This window comes from Nycticebus coucang, chromosome 6, assembly GCF_027406575.1.
Source record: "Nycticebus coucang isolate mNycCou1 chromosome 6, mNycCou1.pri, whole genome shotgun sequence".
Taxonomy (NCBI): domain Eukaryota; kingdom Metazoa; phylum Chordata; class Mammalia; order Primates; family Lorisidae; genus Nycticebus; species Nycticebus coucang.
The window spans coordinates 45,581,332-45,600,957 of record NC_069785.1 but is presented as its reverse complement, the minus strand read 5'-3'; the positions used below and the strand labels follow the sequence as shown (position 1 = coordinate 45,600,957).

General features: G+C 44.8%; 1 protein-coding gene across 27 annotated transcripts in view; it reads left to right on the top strand.

Moving 5' to 3' along the window:
• PPIP5K1 (diphosphoinositol pentakisphosphate kinase 1) overlaps positions 1-19,626 on the top strand; it is a 64,240-nt gene that overhangs the window by 14,309 nt on the left and 30,305 nt on the right. For 8 of the 27 annotated variants that reach the window (XM_053595706.1, XM_053595702.1, XM_053595705.1 and 5 more), the window contains 15 exons: positions 108-239; positions 415-536; positions 793-975; positions 4,063-4,204; positions 4,391-4,614; positions 4,934-5,061; positions 5,261-5,375; positions 5,545-5,652; positions 6,962-7,078; positions 7,231-7,395; positions 9,370-9,519; positions 10,446-10,536; positions 13,901-14,026; positions 14,721-14,783; positions 18,621-18,803. In XM_053595706.1, coding sequence (XP_053451681.1) covers positions 108-239; positions 415-536; positions 793-975; positions 4,063-4,204; positions 4,391-4,614; positions 4,934-5,061; positions 5,261-5,375; positions 5,545-5,652; positions 6,962-7,078; positions 7,231-7,395; positions 9,370-9,519; positions 10,446-10,536; positions 13,901-14,026; positions 14,721-14,783; positions 18,621-18,803 — 2,049 coding nt within the window. The remainder of the gene's footprint in view (positions 1-107; positions 240-414; positions 537-792; positions 976-4,062; positions 4,205-4,390; positions 4,615-4,933; positions 5,062-5,260; positions 5,376-5,544; positions 5,653-6,961; positions 7,079-7,230; positions 7,396-9,369; positions 9,520-10,445; positions 10,537-13,900; positions 14,027-14,720; positions 14,784-18,620; positions 18,804-19,626) is intronic. The other 19 variants (XM_053595713.1, XM_053595712.1, XM_053595720.1 and 16 more) reach the window with 14 other exon arrangements.

The window sequence follows — 19,626 nt, the reverse complement described above, 5'->3', positions numbered from 1 at the left end:
TTCTTTTTGTCCACTCCCTCGGCCCCACCAGATCTCTTATTCTTGAGCCTATAGATGGCGTCTATATTATCTGAAATTACTCTTCTGGTTTCCTCGGATTCCCTCAGATCCACAGAGGCAGACCCTGGCCCCATCTCTATTGCTGGTACTGAAGTGGGGTGGAGAACTGACTCCTGCTGGCCGTGTTCAGGCTGAGGAGCTGGGACGAGCTTTTCGCTGCATGTACCCTGGAGGACAGGGTGAGTGGTTGGGGGGGGGGGGGTACATATCTAGCAGGGTTGGGATAAAATGGTTAGAGAATAAGTTGGGGGAAATCAGGGGACATAGGCAGTGAGAAGGTAGGGGAAATGCATACTTTTTCTTCCGTATGAGTATTTATAGCCATCCATTCCTGGTACTCCTCCTGGCTCCCAGGTGACTATGCCGGCTTCCCTGGTTGTGGACTGCTTCGTCTCCATAGCACTTTCCGCCATGATCTCAAGATCTATGCCTCCGATGAGGGCCGTGTCCAGATGACTGCTGCTGCCTTTGCCAAGGTGCATACTACAGTTTTTCCACAGTCCCAGCTACCATTACATAGAGAAATAGAGTTTGGAAATTTCAGAAAAGTTTCTACTTGTGTCTGACCTCGTTCTGTACTGCTGAGAATGAACTAAGAATAATTAGTAGGAGATGGCCCTTTGACCTCTGCTTCATGTCTTCAAGCCAGCTCCCATTTGATCCTTGGGACCATCTAGGCATAGGGGGACTGGTCTGGAAGGGAAACTAACAGACCTTGTGCTTCCACTCCAGGGCCTTCTGGCTCTAGAAGGGGAGCTGACACCCATTTTGGTGCAAATGGTGAAGAGTGCTAACATGAATGGGCTCCTGGACAGTGACGGTGATTCTCTGAGCAGTTGCCAGCACCGAGTGAAGGCTCGGCTGCACCATATTTTGCAGCAGGATGCATCCTTTGGCCCTGAGGACTACGATCAGGTCAGGCACTCCCTATCTCTATGCCCATAGAACCCTGGACACCAAATTACTAGAATTCTAGGTAATAATAATAAGCAATAATAATAGTATGCCAGGCACTGTTTTAGTTGTTTTACACCAGTGGTTCTCAACCTTCGTAATGCCGTGGCCTTTTACTATAGTTCTTGTGGGTCTCGACCCACAGGTTGAGAACTGCTGTTTTACACAATCCTTATAGCCACCCTTTGAGATAAGTACAGGTCTCAATCTCATATTCACAATTTCAAAATTAAAAATATTTTTATAAGTTTGCTGTCAAGACTCATTTGACAGCCAAGCTTGATGTAAATCATCGCAGACTTTTTATTAATGTGTTTGATTACACCCTGGGCTCTGCTGAAAGTACACATATTCTATAACATACGAAATGTTCACTGTATTAACTTGTAAAGTCCGAAAAGTAAATTCCAAAACACAGCTGATCCCAAGGATTTTGAATTTTAAAAAGTTTCCATTGTCTATTGCTGTATAAAACACTATCTCCAAATTTAGTAACTTAAACCAACAACCATTTCATTATCTCTCACAGTTCTGGGCTCAAGTGATGTTACATTTCAGGAGAAACCCCAAGCAAGATCATTTGAGCCCAAAACTATGAGAGATAGATAATGGAAACTTTTTTATTCAAAATCTTTGGGATCAGTTGTGTTTTAAAATTAATTTTTTGGACTTTACACATTAATACAGTGAATATTTCATATTACATAACATACTTATAGTTGAGCCAAAGCTATACCAAACACAAAAGCTGTAACATTTTTGCCACAAAATGTATGACTCTTCACACTAAGTAGGATAAATAAGGATTAGAATCAGTCTGTGGCTAACTCTCTCCCTCCTCATTCTCTCCTTACAATGTCAGAGCCTCTCTTTTCCACATGTTTTTTTCATGTAATATCTCTAGCATGATAACTGGACTTGTTAAATGTTAGTTTAGGGCTCCCCTAAAGCAGTAACTTCCAACCTTTCTTTTTCTTTTTTTTGAGACAGTCTCACTCTGTCACCCTAGGTAGTGCTGTGGTGTCATCGTAGCTCATAGCAACCTCAAGCTCTTAGACTCAAGAAACCCTCCTCCCTCACCCTCCTGACTAGTTGGAACTACAGGCACCTGCCACGATGCTCAGCTAGTTTTTTCTGTTTTCAGTAGAGAGGAGGTCTCACTTTTGCTCAGGCTGGTCTCAAACTCCTGAGCTCCAGCAATCTACCTACCTCAGCCTCCCAAGTGCTGGGGTAATAGAAGGGAGCCACTGCACCTGGGCAACTTCCAAGCTTTCTTAAAGCCATAGGCCCAGAATTAGCACAACATAACTTCAGGATTTTTTTGTTAGTTAAGCAGTCACAGGACAGCCAAGGTTCAAGGGAGGGGGAGCTAGACAAAAGAATTAATGGCCATTTTAATCTACCACAAGGACTGTGGACCACAAGGATTTTCCTCCCATTTTACAGATGGGCTCAAAATAATTTAAGTGACTTTCAAGGTCACCCAGCCAATATGAACCCAAGAAACATAACTCCAGAGCCAACAATGTTACACCGCCTCACAGTGTTAATCACAGTAGGTGCCATTACCCAATATAGTCATTCTTTTTTCAGTGTATCCAGGCCACAATTGTATCCAGGCAGTGGTTTTCCACACTTCCCACTCCTCATTTCTGATAGTTTCTTTTTTTTTGTTTTGAGACAGAGTCTCACTATGTTGCACTTGGTAGGGTGCTGTGGCATCACAACTCACAGCAACCTCAGACTCTTGGGCTTAAGTGATTCTCTTGCCTCAGCCTCCCAAGTAGCTGGGACTACAGGCGCCTGCCACAATGCCCAGCTATTTTTTTTGTTGTAGTTGTCATTGTTAGCAGGCCCCGGCCAGGTTCAAACTCTGCCAGCCTTGGTGTATGTGACTAGTGCCCTAACTAATAAACTATAGGCTCTGAGCCTCTAATAGTTTCTTTTTTCTTTTTTTTTTTTAGAGACAGAGTCTCACTTTATCGCTCTTGGTAGAGTGTTGTGGCATCACAGCTCACAGCAACCTCCAACTTCTGGGCTTAGGCGATTCTCTTGCCTCAGCCTCCCAAGTAGCTGGGAATACAGGAGCCCACCACAACGCCCGCCTGCTTTTTCGTTGCAATTTGGCTGGGGCTGGGTTTGAACCCACCACCCTCAGTATATGGGGCTGGCACCCTACCCACTGAACCACAGATGCCTCCCAGCCTCTGATAGTTTCTTTAAAAAATTATTTTAAAAAATGATGATACCACTTTAATCATTTCTAAATATATAATTCAGTGGCATTAAGTACATTTGCACTGTTGTGTAACTATTTCTGATGGGCTCTTAAATAAGCTGAGTAGCTAAGCACATTGTTGTAAGTGCATAGCATTTTCTGTGTTCTCTTCTGAGCAGGACTTGCTAAAGGTCTAGATCTTGCTCCCTTGTTTTCCAGTTCATTGTTTACTGTCAAATCCAAAAAAGCTAAGGCAGTTTTTTCTTTTTCTCTTGCCACCTTTTGCTTACAAGAATGGAACTTGTGAGGACCCAGGTAGAATAGTTCATTTCGCCACAGTCTTTTTCTCTCTCCCTATTCCTCTTTGACTGTGACTATCCTAAAAGCTTGAATTGGAACCCAGCTCCAAGGCAGCACTTCCACTCAGGGTTCAGGCTAGTATCTTACTTAGAGGAACAAGATAGTGTTATCTCTAATATCTACTCATGAAAACATTCTGTTGAGGCTTTGAGGAATTTTGCTACAATGTGTATTCTTTTGCATTTTCCATGTGTATTTTAGAGTCTCCAAGAAAAGAACTAAGATCTGTTTTATAATGTTTTCTCTGGACTCCAAGGCGTTTAAGATCAACATCTCTTAGGTGACTGTGTGCCAGAGCAGTCCCCTTATCTGAAGGCCCTAGACCAGCTAGTATGCCCAGTAGTCTAAGAATGCCCATTGGAGTGAACCGTACTGATCTGTATTGCAGACAGGCTCTTTATAATAAGCTAACAGGAATATGGCATTTGGGCCTGAGCTTATCTTGCTTTTCTTTTCTCTATTCCCCACAGCTAGCTCCCACTGGAAGTATTTCCCTGCTCAACTCCATGAGTATCATCCAGAATCCTGTGAAGGTCTGTGATCAGGTGTTTGCCTTGATTGAAAACCTTACCCACCAGATCCAGGAACGGATGCAGGACCCCAAGTCTTTAGGTGGGTATGAAAACTGCTATTTTCCCTTTCAGGTCTCACATGTGGATAGAGTTCTTATCTACTCCTGTGTCCCCTCCTAAATGCCTGAAACAAGGCTTGCTCTCTCCTGGTTTTCCTTAGAAGTTATTAGATTATTTCGTTCTAGGCAAAATTTTTGGCTCTATCTGACTGCTGCTTTCCTTCCAGACCTGCAACTCTATCACAGTGAGACACTAGAGCTAATGCTACAGCGTTGGAGCAAACTGGAGCGTGACTTCCGACAGAAGAGTGGCCGCTATGATATCAGTAAGATCCCTGACATCTATGACTGTGTCAAGTATGATGTGCAGCACAATGCAAGTCTGGGACTTCAAGGCACAGCAGAGTTGCTACGTCTCTCTAAGGCACTAGCTGATGTGGTCATTCCCCAGGTGTGTTTTGTATAAGGGATCTATCGTGGGGATAAGGACATTGGGGCAGGAAGGAGAAAAAAGGTGGAGCAGAGGGACGATTTGGGAACCAGGAGAAGGAAACATAGAGAAGGAATTAGTTGAGTTGCTATAATTCTCAGGGTCCACTCTGGCTCTGGGTAAGTACAAGAGGCTAATTCAGGAGACACCAGGAGGAGGGGGAATGTAGTAGATATGAAAGAAACCCTAGACCTGAGGTGAAGACAGGTAAGATCTTGAGAGTACAAGGCATGAGGAAAACAAGATTCACTGGTACTTATTCCTGGCCTATGGCCCCTAGGAGTACGGGATCAGTCAGGAGGAGAAACTGGAAATTGCTGTGGGCTTCTGTCTTCCACTGTTGCGGAAGATACTACTTGACCTGCAAAGAACCCACGAGGATGAGTCTGTCAACAAGCTGCATCCCCTGTGAGGGAGGGCTGGGAGGGGTGTTGGATGGAGGGAGGGGTATGTCAGGGAGCTGGGGGAATCAAGGTTGGGGTAGCTTGGGGAATAAGAATAGATGGGATCATGGAATGGAGAGGAGAGAAGTGCTTGAGGGGGAGGGAGTTTGGAGAAGGGTGGGAAGACGATTATCTCTGTGTGAGTGATTTAGCTATTATCTTAGGTACTCCAGAGGAGTGCTCTCCCCAGGCCGCCATGTTCGAACACGTCTCTATTTCACCAGTGAGAGCCACGTCCACTCCCTACTCAGTGTCTTCCGTTACGGGGGACTTCTTGATGTAAGAATCCTTCTTCTTTAGCCTGTGAACCTCCTTTCCAAGCATTCTTTTACTCTCTTCCTCGTGCTTCTTTTTTACTGCAAATGTTCTCTCTTCTCCTTGGCTCCCCACCCATTCCCTGACTCCCTTGTCCTTGGGTATTGGCTTACCTTTTTTTTCTGTTTGGTAGGAGACCAAGGATGCACAGTGGCAGCGAGCTTTGGCTTATCTTAGTGCCATCTCAGAACTCAACTACATGACCCAGATTGTCATCATGCTTTATGAGGACAACACACAGGTAAGGACCTAGCAGCATGGATCCTTTTCTTTATATCTCTATTTTTTAAAAAGTTCTAGTAAGGATATACAGCACACCCCCTGAGTAAAGGGCTCACCTACACCGAACTTTACCTTAAAAACACAATGTAACCCAATCATTTGTACACTCATGTTAATCTGAAATTAAAAAAAAAAAAAAGTTCTGACTCAGCGCCCATAGCACAATGGTTATGGCACCAGCCACATACACTGAGGTTGGTGGGTTCAAATCTGGCCCAGGCCAGCTAAACAACAATTACAATGATAACCAAAAAATAGCCAGGCATGTGGTGGGTGCCTGTAGTCCTAGCTACTTGGGGGGCTGCAGCAAGAGAATCGCTTAAGCCCAAGAGTGAGGTTGCTGTGAGTTGTGATGCTACGGCACTCTACCAAGGGCAACACAGTGAAACTCTGTCTCAAAAACACTTCTGACCAGGCACAATGGCTCATGCCTATAATCCTAGTCTCTAGGAGGCCAAGGTGGGAGGATCGCTTGAAGTAGGAAGATGGCGTGAAGCTGAGATTTCGAGACCAGCCTGAGAAAGAATGAAACACTAGCTCTACTAAAAATAGAAAAACTAGCCAGAGGGTGGTGCATGCCTGTAGTCCCAGCTATATAGGAGGCTGAGGCAGGAGGATCGCTTGAGCCCAAGAGCTTGAGGTTGCAGTGAGCTATGGTGATGCCACTGCAATCTGGCCCCAGAAACAGAGTGAGATACTGTTTTAAAAACAAAAGTTCTTATTCTTAGAATAAGGAAAATCTAGGTAAGTGTGGCACCTAGGCATAGCATGATACAGGTCATCCAAGAGGTTTCTACTGGAACAGAAAATATGTTCTGGGCTGGTCTTGAGCCAGAGAGATGACCTAGAACACACCCTGGCATTTGGGACAATATGCAATTTGGGATAATGTTATGAATCTTTTTTTCAGAAAACGCAGTTATACATATACATTCTGTTTATGGGTCCACAGAGATATCTTTAAATGTATTGCTGTATGCATTATAGCTAAGCAGAATTATTGTGGGAGATGAATGGGAAGACTTACAGAACTGAAAAGGTGAAAGTCATTGGGAGTGATTTTCACAAGTGGTGGAGGTGAGGAAAAGAGGATCCTGTAACAGAGTATAGTTAAAAGGAAGCTACCTGAGACCAGCCCCCGAGTAGGGAGGACACTGCATCCCTAGGAGGATGTATCCTCTTGAGTTTCTCTCTACTGCCCCTGTCTGGCCTTCCACCACATTATCTAGCTTCTCCCACCTGCCTTTTCTCTTGGCGGTGCCCCATAGGATCCCTTATCAGAGGAACGGTTCCACGTAGAGCTACACTTCAGCCCTGGAGTAAAAGGTGTTGAGGAAGAAGGCAGTGCCCCAACTGGCTGTGGATTCCGTCCAGCCTCTTCTGAGGTAGGTCAGAGTGCTGGGATTTGGAACTGGAGGACTTAGAAACTAAGTGGTGGGAAAGTCGGAAACAGCACACTGGGGTAAAAGGGTTGAAGAGTCTGGGATTAGGAGGGTGGAAGCCATTAATGCCTCTCGGGCTGTCTGTTACTGTACAGAATGAGGAGATGAAAACAGATCAAGGCAGCATTGAGAACCTGTGCCCAGGGAAGGCATCAGACGAGCCAGACCGGGCATTGCAGACTTCTCCCCAGCCTTCGGAGGGCCCTGGCCTCCCAAGGAGATCACCCCTCGTTCGTAACCGAAAAGCTGGCTCTATGGAGGTAAAGGGAAGGGCTTGGGGAAAAGATGAAGGGGCAGAAGTGCTCATAGGATAATATCCACATGTTCCTAAATGCCCTTGAGGGGATTCTTGGACTTGTAGCAGAGTCTTCCTGCCCCTGATGGATATGTTTTACTTAATCTCTCTTTCATAGCAGACCCCCTAGTAGAGCTCTTTAACCTGTTTGCTACGTCTCAGGTTAAAGAATTGCCAGTGAGGGGTGCCTGATGGATTTGAAAAGGCAGTTCTTTAAAAGGAAATATAGAAGAAATAGCAAGAACTCTGGGCTAAAATCCAAGTCTGATACTTAGAAGCTGTGGGACCTTGGCTATGTAACTTCTCTAAACCTCAAATTTTTTTCCTTTGCAAAATATGAGTCATACTCATTATATAGACACTAACTAAACAGAAACTGTAATATTAACGGCCAGCTGCTTTTCATCTCTTTCTTGCCTTGGATAAAAATTATAGCTCAGACTGGAGCAAGTACCTGGCACTTTAATTTATCTATACTGTCATTCCAGAAAATGGGTCACTCTGGAAATCTACCTTCCTCTTGTTCTGACGAGGAGCTTTATCAGACTGGGCCTAGGTTCTGCTATTCTTGGAGTTTGTTTCTATTTCTGGTTCTATCTCTTTAGTCTAGGGGAAGAAACTGTTATTAATCTCATATGTCTAGCTACCTGTCCTGAGATTTTTGTTTTGGTCTTTTTCCTAGAAAGACAGTTTTTCTCTTTGGCCCAATGACTCTCTTTTGGACATCATGATTTATCTTTATTTCAGGGACTCCAACTATCTGATTTGGGTTCTGCTCTGACCCAGTGATTTTCGTTCACCTGGCTTTGTGCCCGGTCTCTAGAGGAATTGGTTTATCTGTTTTAGGGATATATGAGAAGAATCTGTAACTAGCTTACACAGGTTCAACAAGGAGTTTACAGTTCAGATTTTGGAAAAGCCTGAGCAAACAAACTGCCATTTCTTTTTTAGACTTGTCCTTTGCTTCTTGATCATTTTAATATGAAATTGACATTGTGAATATACAGTTTCTTTAGGTGGGATATGCATTATTTTCTCTTTGTCGTATAGCTATAACTTGGTATTCATGGTACTCTGTTACACTACAGACCCGTGTGAAATAGATCAAATGGGCGTACTGACACATAATCTTCCATCAGTAAACTGTTTCTTCTTATCCATCGGTCCTCCCTATTCCTGGTCTGCTAGTCTCCCTGGCACTGTTGTGCTTAACCCTGTTTTTCTTCTGGTTTATGCAGTCAGAAGACGTAATCCAGAGAAGAGGTCTCTATGTCATCTCTCAGACTCGATGAGTTTGACTTCTTTCCCTCAGGCCTGTTGGAAGCTTCCTGTTGAAATCATATTCCTTCCTTTCAATTACTAGTGCTGTTCAGACCCTGGCATATGATGGTTGCCCAGGATATGCTCCACAGCTTTATAAGAAAGTCTTCTCTCTGTTCTGTGGTCACACAGCCTTATAGTATTATAGGCTGAAAATACCTGGCAGGTCATGGTAGGCAGGATGTCATGGGAGTTGGGACCATACAGTGAGTGGACTATCAGGTCAGGATAGGCAGGATGAAGTGGGAGAAACCATAGTTAGGTATGAACTCAGATCTCAGATGATTGTTTTCAAGGTTTTCTGTATTAACCCCCATTTCCCTGGCTGAAGAGCATTTTTCTGGCTATTAAGGTCCTCTCGTTGCTCTGTAAGTATAGCCATTAGATACTCATAACTCTTATCAACTACATCCTTCCCCCAATCCCTTCTCCTCTCCTCTTGTCATTGCATATTTTTGAACTGTTTTAGATTACAAAACCTGTGACCTTCATAGAAGCTGTGCTCCAGCTGGTCATCCTCTCCAACCTTATAACTAGCTCTCCCCTATGGATACTGAGACTTTTGGGTGCCTGGGGATTAAAGGAGCCGTGACCGGCTTTCTACCTGGTGTGATTGCAGGTCATGAATATGCAGTGCACGGGGAACCTGGACCTGATCCCCTTGTGGGGACAGCGCCACCAGAGGTCAGGAGACCTCCCCCAGCCTTCCCTAGACATCGGCATACAGCCCTGGGCTGTGTCCACCACTCACCTGGCGTCCTGCACACAGGTGTCCCTCCCCACCTCACCTTCCTTTCCTGCTTTCTATCTTTGCCTTTTGGAATCTAGGGACTCGGAACACTATCTAGATGGGATGTGTGTATGTTGAGGATTGTGTGATTCGGCCCTCATGGGCATTTTAAAAATTCTGTTTCATGGCTTGGTTCCTATAGCTCAGCGGCTAGGGTGCCAGTCACAAACACTGGGGCTGGCGGGTTCGAACTTGACCTGGGGCCTGCTAAACAACAATGACAACCACAACCACAACAACAAAAGAATAGCTGGGCATTGTGGCGGGCACCTGTAGTCCCAGCTACTTGGGAGGCTGAGGCAAGAGAATCACTTAAGCCCAAGAGTTTGAGGTTGCTGTGAGCTGTGACACGACGGCAGTCTACTGAGGGTGACATAGTGAGACTCTCTCAGAAAAAAAAAAAAAAAAAAATTCTGTTTCATGTGTCCAGGAATGAGACAGTTGGAGGGGGAGGGACTTTTGGGTTCAGATAAGAAACTTAGTATGGTTGCAGTAGCTACAGCTATGTCATGGAAAGAAGAGAGGGTAGCCAGATTTTATATCTTATTGCTGGCTTAGCTATTGGGACTGGCTTTCTGAGTCCTGGAAAAAGATGGATAAGATTAGAGAACCGCACTCTGGTGAGATGTAGGAGAGGTTAAAAATGATTTCTCAGATTTGGAACGGGAGGGATATGGGAACATACATCTATAGAAGTGCCTTCTGGTATCGACGTATCCCCTGGACAGTTCCCTCCACATAGTGTATTCTCTGTTCCCTTTTTATCACTCTTCCCCCGTAAATCCTTGGATTCTTCCAAACTTTTTGTCACTGCTTTGTTTTATAGGGGCACGATTTCAGGACCTGGGTTTTATTCTTCTGGATTGAGGTAACAAAATGATTAAAATAGAGTTCTTATTCTGCAGGTACTTTCTGAGACTTCATCCTCAAGGCCTGGTGGCTACCGGCTCTTCTCATCTTCACGGCCACCAACGGAGATGAAGCAGAGTGGCCTAGGTATGGTTTTCCAGCAATTCTTACCTGTTGTTGGAAAGAGTGTCTGTTCTTCAGAGTTTTATTGTGGGAAACCTTTGCCATGGGAGTTGGGACCATACAGTGAGTGGACTGTCAGGTTAGGGTAGGCAGGATGAAGTGGGAGAAGCCATAGTTAGGTATGAACTCAGATCTCAGATGATTGTTTTCAAGGTTTTCTATATTAATCCCCATTTCCCTGGCTGAAGAGCATTTTTCTAGCTTTCCCTCTCATTCCTTATCTGTCCCTCCAGTCTAGCCCAGACCTTAAGGGGCCATGGAGACTCTGAGCCTTCAGAGTCATCAGAGACAGAGCTATAAACAGAGGTACTTGTAACCCCCATAAATGTCATATTTCTCATTTGGAGAACTTGTGCCATGTCTTCTTCTGAAATCTGTGTTTTTCACATCTCTGCACTGGCCTCTTATACCACCAGTCCCTCTTCTCTGTCCTCTCCTAATCCTGTAACTTTCCCCCCTTTCTTCTGGAAAATTGAGGGACAAATCTGAAACTAGAGTAGTGGCAGAGGCTTCTCTTAGGACTTTGAGGAATATCTCTTGATTTTTTGGTCCCTGAAGAGATATGGAGAATATTATTCAACCTTTTCTAAGAACACAGATGGAAGGAAGGACCACACTCCAGGGGGTATTGTAGTTTGGGGGAAAAGGGGTGGTTCTTGGGAGGGACTCTCTCTGAGCACAATGCCTTGTGAGCCAGTAACTAGCCCTGGAGGAACTAGAAGTGAGAGATGATTGTGTAGGGTCTGGACTCAGTCCCCTGGCTCTTTGTATCTTGTCTGGTTATTTTCTCTATTTAGCTCCTCTCATTTTTCTTTTACCTTTGTCCTTGGCACACAATTTCTTAGCCCCAAATATTCAGCTTTTGGGCCAGCAATGGGGAGAAAGGTTTTGGTTACTTTCTAGGCTAATTTTATGAGAGTAGTTTGCCTTCTAGATCCACAAAATAAGGACAATGGCTTGGGGCATGAAAAATAAATGACAAATATGTAGATCTGTGATATGGACTTTTCTTCCCAGAAGTCCCCAGTAAAGAATAGTTTTCAGATAGGCTGGGAAGAGGGTTGGTGTGTCTGGCCCAGTTAAGTGAGAGTGATTTCAAAAACAAGACACAGGTATGTACATAGGACTGGTTGACAGATGGTAGTGGTAAGGTAGAGACCACCCTCTGAGATGATCTGAGGACGGGACAGAACAAGGTTGGCACGACTGTACTAGAAAATTATTCAGTGCAGGAAGTAAATGTAGGACAAAGCTTGGGGTGGTCTGGGATAGAGCCAGCTAGTTTTAGCTTCTCTGAAGAAAAGAAGACATATTTAGCAACCCTTATTACTCTCTGGAACCTCAATCCAGAGCCCATTTGAGCATGAAAGGTTGAGGAAGCTGCTGCGGAGAGGAAAGGTCTTGAATTCTAGGGTGGAGATCTTAGCCACCTGCACTTCCTGATTGCTCTGGTAACCCTGAAATCCTGAGACCCCTACACCCTGTAACCATGGTGTTTTCTTTGTGGGCACAAAGGAAACTGACCTCCTTTCCACTGTCCATCTCTCCAATAAATGTTCAGCCCTATGTCAAATTCAAGGATTTGCTAAGATGGGTTTTTAAGTAGAAGGGCAAATCCTGGGAACTTGGGTGTCAGTCTTGTCTCCTCCTGACTTCTCTGTCCTTGTGGGCTATAGTAGAAGAAGAGACCATGGAGTCCTAATCCTACTCTAAATCAGATACTGGGGACAGTGATTGGCCTGATTTATTATTTTTTTTAGAGATTCTTCAAATTTTATTTACTCCTCTGACTGGCAATAGAGTTCTCTTTACTTTCTTTGAACTTATGTGGGTGGACATCTGACTTTGAGCATAGTCTTGTAAGACAATAAACTTTTGAGAACAGAAAAATGCATCTTTTTGTTGTTGTTTCCTACTTTTTTTTAGAGACAGAGTCTCACTGTATGGCCCTCAGTAGAGTGCTGTGGCCTCACAGCTTACAGCAACCTCAAACTCTTGGGCTGAAGCAATTCTCTTGTTTCAGCCTCGTAAGCAGCTGGGACTACAGGCACCCACCACAACGCCTGGCGATTTTTTTTGTTGTAGTTGTCATTGTTATTGGGCAGGCCCAGGCTGGGTTTGAACCCGCCAGCTCTTGTTTATGTGGCCAGCACCCCAACTGCTGCGCTATAGGCACCGAGCCTGCTTTTCTTCTTAGTAGGGTGCTCAGCACCTACTAGGCATGCTGGACTTATAATCAGCTGACTCTTTTTTTTTTTTTTTTAATTTTTTTTTTTGTAGAGACAGAGTCTCACTTTATGGCCCTCGGTAGAGTGCCGTGGCCTCACACAGCTCACAGCAACCTCCAACTCCTGGGCTTAAGCGATTCTCTTGCCTCAGCCTCCCTAGTAGCTGGGACTACAGGCAGCCGCCACAACGCCCGGCTATTTTTTGGTTGCAGTTTGGCCGGGGCCGGGTTTGAACCCGCCACCCTTGGTATATGGGGCCGGCGCCCTACCGACTGAGCCACAGGCGCCGCCCATAATCAGCTGACTCTTACCATACCATCTCGACTTCAGAAACTTTGAAAATAATGAGAAAATGTTAAATCATTATTTATTTTCTAAATAAATACATTTGGTCCTTAGAGTCAGGAGACCTGGATTCCAGCCCCACTTATCTTCTAACAAACTATGTGACCCTGAGCAAATGATATCCCTTTTGGTTCTCAGTTTCTTCATCTCTAAAATGAGAAGGTTGAGCTGTACGATCTCAGGGTGCCTTCCACCTTTAAAAATTGAACAAGTCTCATACTTTAATTCTTGGGAAAGGGAAAAGGCCTAAGGGGAGGTAACACTGGAATGAAGAATTTAGGAAGAACTGAAAGGATGCCAGCTGAGTGCTCAGAACCCAGTCTCCAATTTCAGTCAAAGCTCTCTCCTTTCAAACCCATAAGGGACTAGATTTCTGGATTTCTTAAATTATATATTCATGGTAGGGGGCACTGAGTTAAATCTAGGGGGAATCTAGAGGGATCTACCACTTCTTTTAGCATTGGGGAGCACAGTCTATCCCATTCAGTAGCTTTAAATCCCCTAATATGACTAACCCTGCATTTGTAGTGGCCTTTTGTCTCTGCCGTGTAGATCTTCAAGAGAATGCCAACTTTGCTTGCCCGGTGTGGCTATGGACAGTAGTGAAAGCTTTTAGTGGTTATGTTGAATGCCCATATGGTATTGGCTCTGAATGGCTCTGTGTGTGTGTCTTGATGTTGTCATGTGAAGTTGTGTGTACTTTTGTGTGGTAGTTGCAGCTTTGCGTGGCTACTAATGCCCTCCCGGCCTTACAGGCTCACAGTGCACAGGGCTGTTCAGCACCACAGTGCTGGGTGGCTCCTCCAGCGCCCCGAATCTTCAGGACTACGCCCGCAGCCATGGCAAAAAGCTACCACCTGCCAGTCTGAAGCACCGAGATGGTATGTGGGTGGGTTTTGTGGGGGGAAACTCTTATCTTCACTTGTCTCCCAGCAAGGACACAGCTCAAGAACTATTCATGCTTAAGATGGCACTGACACTGGCCTTATAACAAGTTTTCTTCATCAATACTAGAGAAGGACCCAGGATCCCTTCCACCCCTCCATTTGCATTCCCTCTTGCCATACAAATACGACTTATTTATGCTTATCCCTTCATAATCTCATACAGTCCTGCTGCATCAGTTTGTACTCTTTCCTAGATTCTGACCTATAGGGGTAAGGACCAAGGAGGATGATCTATGGTCAGGAAGAATGCAGTGGAGCCTTGATTAAAATCCCGTACGTCAGTTTTAGAGTTGGGGAAATTGCTAAGCTAAGGCAGAAAAGATGATATGGAAAGAGATTGGGGGAAGGGATGAAAATTTCTATTAGATTTTATTTCCAAATGACAGAAAGAGGATGTGGTGGTAAAATTAGGGTTGTTTGTGGGGCTGTATTGTGGTAGAGATGACACATAGATTCCTAAGAGATTCTTCCAAAGGAAAATGAAATGTGTTAGTCAGGAATCTAACGGGTGGGGATGGGAGCAGATCATATAACTAACTGTAAAGAACAGAGTCTATTATGGGCAAATTTCAGAGCAGAGGGTTGGGACAGGGGTGGGTATAATCCCCACGATGTCTTTTCTCCCCAGAGCTCTTGTTTGTCCCGGCCGTAAAACGATTTTCTGTGTCGTTTGCAAAGCATCCGACTAACGGTACGTTTGCTTCTGACTCAGTGTCATTCCTCCTCACCATGTCACCTCCAGACACTTAACCTTTGATGTCTGACACTGACTTTGCCTCTCCTTCCACTGTGTTTACACCCTGCTGTCTCTGAATGAGCCCCTCACTAAGTGTGACAGGACATTTCCTTTGTGTCAGCCTTAGCCTAGGCTGAAGCCTGGCTGCCCTGTCCTTGTGACAACTTAGGGGCTTAATTTCATAATCACCATCATCACCATTACATCACTCTTGTCAGTATCTCCCCCACCACGACATTGATTAAATCTCTCCCTTTCCTATCTCACGACTGCTGGGCTGTGTATAGACATGATAATGATTCCCCTTCTTAGGATGAGGATAGTATTTCCTAGATCGGTCCTGTTTCTTCTCCACCTCCTGTCCCTCACCCCAAACTCCTCAGCTTATATAATTTTGATCTTTCTGTTTTTTCTCCAACTCTTTTGTTGGGGTGGATGACTAGTTTGTTCCTCTTTTGGAGCAATGCTATAGTTCCCAGCTCCCCAGCCTACTTATAAGGGCATTGGTCTTAAATGTATAGTTTCCCATCTCCACATTTCTATCTCTTGCCATTGTGTGTATTTTACGTGGCTCTTGTGTTCCTGACATTTGCTTTATGTTACTACTAACTTAGTGCCTGGGGCCTAGAAAATGAGAGCCCAGATTGCTTTGGGATAAAAAAGAAAAAGAAAGGAGTAGGAGGTAGTAGATAAAGAATAAAGGACCGTGCCTTGAGTTTTTAAATGTAGCTTCCATGTGGCACCAGCCATGTGGCAAAGCTGTCTTAGAGAGGCTTAGAGTGAAGAGTTGAGATGTCTGCTGTAGATCTGGGCGAACTTAGGAATGAATAGTGTTTTAAGCATATTGAAGAACTGGGTCTGCCCACACTAAGGTTGGAAGTGTTTGGAGATCTGTGTAAAACAAACACTGAAGGGCTGTGGTCTCTTTGTACCTATAGCAGAAGAACCCAGGGCACATTCTCTGTTGAAGTTTTTGTCCTTTATATCCTTAGTTTCCTGTCTGCATTGTATTTTATCTTCAAGAAATCCAGTTTTATTTGACATGGTTTTCTTCTGTCCAAGAGCAAAGACTCTCAGAGGGAGGTAAAATTAGTCTGACTTCTTGGCTAGAAAATCTCCATCCATGTTCTGCTCTCTTGCTCCCTAGCCAGTGGCAGCTACTAGACTTTAGCCCAGTAAGTGGTAGATCTCTCTCTTCTAGGCACTGCTTAAGTTTCTCCCTTGGTGGACTAGCCTATCCTTGCTTGGTTTATCCCTGCCTCCAGGCTCCCATTTGTGGCAGGAATCCCCATTCAGACTGCCATGGCTATGCCTACTCAGTTTCATGCTTTTCTGGCCTTCATGTGCCACAGACATCTCCAGAGTAGAGCCTAATGCACTAATGGCATGGGACTTGGACTTAGGGTCCATGATATAGTACAAGGATCTTGGGCCTGTGATATTAGAGCTAAATCATATGTCTCCTAGTTTCTTAGCTGCCATAAATCAGATTACCAAACCTATATGCCTCCAGTTCCCTGAAGCCTTGCTTAGCAGCTTTACCAGTTGAAGAAAAGAAGAATTAATTCTGCTAAAAGGATGAGAGGAAGAAAGGACATTTCAAGTATAGGGTAGGAGAACAAATTCAAGATCTCTTCCAACACAGTGCACACTTTCCCAGGGGTCTTCTGGCCTCTTTTGTTTTTCTTGTGCTTGAGCATGGAGGCTAACCTGCTGAAGAAACCAGAATCTGGGATCTACTTATTGACAAACAGAAGTTTGGAGCTATGTATCTCTTGCTGAAGATTATCTAGATTTAATTTGGCCCTCAGGACATTATGAGGGCTCTACCCCATAGCCAAGATCTCGCTTGACTGACCCAGCAATTACGGAGTGTATGTTCTGCCTGTAATTGCTTGTGGCAGATTAGTCACAGTAGTGTGCAACCTACTGTCCCATCATCACCATCTCCTTGCTATGATGTCTGGCTTTGACACAGCAGCTGGAAAAACTGGGCCTGGCTTTGGAACAGAAGCAAGGTAATGCTTTCTCCGTACTTTGCTGGGAGGGTAGCCCTCAGTTCATCTCTGCCTCTGTTCCTGATAAGCTTCTGTCACATGCTGTGACTATATCCAGCACACAAGAATGGCCTGTTACTAAACTGCATGCTGAACTCACCATAGTAAATTAATAAAGTAGAAAAGAGACTGTGGCTCACCCTCATCCAGAATGTCGGAGCGTGCTGATTGGGTTCGTCAAGGCTGTTATCTTCTATGGACCCAGGTGACCGAGTGACTGTTGATCCAGTTAGTACTCCCAGGACTAGTCTGGGTAGAACTGAAACCTTTCCTGACCTTCAAACTAAAGTCTCTGAAACTGCTGTCTCATGGGATCACCCTGTGGGGCCAGTTCTGGTCTAGGAGTTCTGAGCAGTCATCCTCAGTTTCCTTAATCCTACCTTCTCTACACCAACACCCTGCACTCCAGTTCTTACCCATCTTCCCACCACATCTTACCTTTTCCCCCAAATCCTTCCCTACTGTTTCCTTTACACCCCCACCCTCCACATGCCTTTCACTGTTTTCATTCAACCTTTTGTGGTTGAATTGCAGGCATCTCAAAGTTTGCCAAGTAACTACAATGAGGGGTTAAAATCAAAGCTTTTTTACTCACCAGCTCAGTAAGACTCAGCAACAGTGGGAAGAAAATGTGAAGTTACGTAACGTTTAGCTTCTGTAATGGATATAGAATCCCCCAAGTTCTGAGATTTATGTATATATTTTTTAAAATATGTTTAAGCAAGAGTAAGGTAAAGGATAATTAGCCAATATTAGCAGTTTTACATATTGATTCCATTTTTTATATACACTGCTTTAAAAGAGTCCTATACCTGGTTTCCTGCCAGTCTCCTGTATCAGCTGCCTAGCACCAGCCCTGTCTATGACTATCTTAGAGTCTGGGCCAGAAGGCCTGCCTTGAACCTCTTTAGGAGCCTTTTTAAGCTTTAGACTATCTTGATACCCAATATTATTCCTTTTTTTTTTTTTAATTTCTTGAGATAAGGTCTTGCTCTGTCACACTGGCTAGAATGCAGTGTTGTCATCATAACTCACTGTAACCTCAAACTCCTGGGCTCAAGCAATCCTCCTACCTCAGCCTCCCAAGTAGCTGGGACTATAGGTGCACACCACCACACTTGGGCTAACTTCTTCTAGTTTTGGTTGAGCCAGGATCCCTCTTTTGCTCAGGGTGGTCTTGAACTCCTTACTTCAAGTGATCCTCCACCTCAGCCTCCCAGAGCGCTAGGATTACAGGCATAAGCCACTGCACCCAGCTGCCATATCATTCCTAACCCTCATCTCTGAATGACTTTGAATCCTTTCATCTTGATCCAAACTTCATAAATCCATTTGTCTGAAAAGCAAGACCTAAATAGGGTTTGTCGAAGAATGATCACTAGAATGACTAATCAAGGCTCTCAGCCACAGAACAGCCACCTCGTCCCTGTCTAGAATGATGTGACTGCTCTCTGCAAGCACTGAATTATTGTGCTTTAGGAAGAAGGGGAGTGCATTGCTATATGATGAGATCTCACTAGTCTCTTTTTTTAGACATACCGTGTGATGCCAATATTCTTCTTCCCTGCAAGAGATGCCCAGTGGCTCCAACCATCTCTGCTTCTCTCTTAGCTCACTTTGGATCTGAGTGCCCCTACCTCCCAGTAATGCTTGTGCCAGTCAGTGCCCCCCTCATTGTCTCTCCCTCTTCTTTTTATCTTTGTGCTTCCTGCTGTGATCCCCTCACCCCCTCCAGAGCTGCTGGATGACCAGCACCCTGTGGTCCGGTTGCTGCGCAGTTTTTCTTCTGACTGCACAGGGGGCCGGCCAGTCTCCTTGGATGCCACGCTGGCGCATCACCTGCACCAGTGCTCCTACCACCTGCGCCTCTTCCGGAACTGGCTGCGCTCAGGCCAGGATGACCCCGAGTGCCTCTACGGTACCCCTGCTGCCAAGCTGGCTGCTGCCCCTACCCTGGCTGGGACTGACTGCTTTGCTTATTGCACTTCTGGCAGGAGAGCCCACCTATTTCTTTCTCCTATTTTCCCTAAGGTTATGTGACTTGCATTTAGTGGCTTGGATGGGATGGGGGCCAGACTGCCTGGTAGCTGTAGCATTGGCTGCTCACGCCCTTTCTATTCTCCTTTCTCACTGCCCTCCTAACGTTACTCATTCTCCAATTCTATTCAGTACAGGAGTGATCTCTTGCCTTAGAATATGTTCTTATCTCTTTAACCCTGTACTCCCACCGTCTTCACATTCAAATATTTTTCTAGATGCTTTGAGGAGCTAATGGCTGTATCTCTCCCGCCTTCCTGCCACTAGATTATAGGGGGAAGTTGAGGCAGAGACACCTCAATTGAATTCTTGAAGCAAATGAGGGCCAGAGGTTAGAAGATGGTCAGGTATAATTCTTTTGAGTTATGGACCCTAGTCATTGGTGAACAGGAAGCTAAGTCTTGCATAGACATTGATGTCTTGCCTACCTTTAGTTCCTTTAAGGAGATGTAGAGGAGGCATAAGAAAGATTGAGGACTGAGAAAGTGGTCAGGATGTGTATTTCTTAATCCTCCAATGGGGGCATTTTTTTCATCAACAGTTCCTGGGGTTAGGGTTGTACATTTAGGTTTACCTTTGACCCTACCTGAACTGGTAAAACTACATTGGAATTGTTATGTTTAAAGCAGAAAATGAGTACTTATTCTTTTTTTCTAGGGCGATTGCCTTCTTTTCCTGATAGAGAGTTCCTAGCAAGTCTGAGG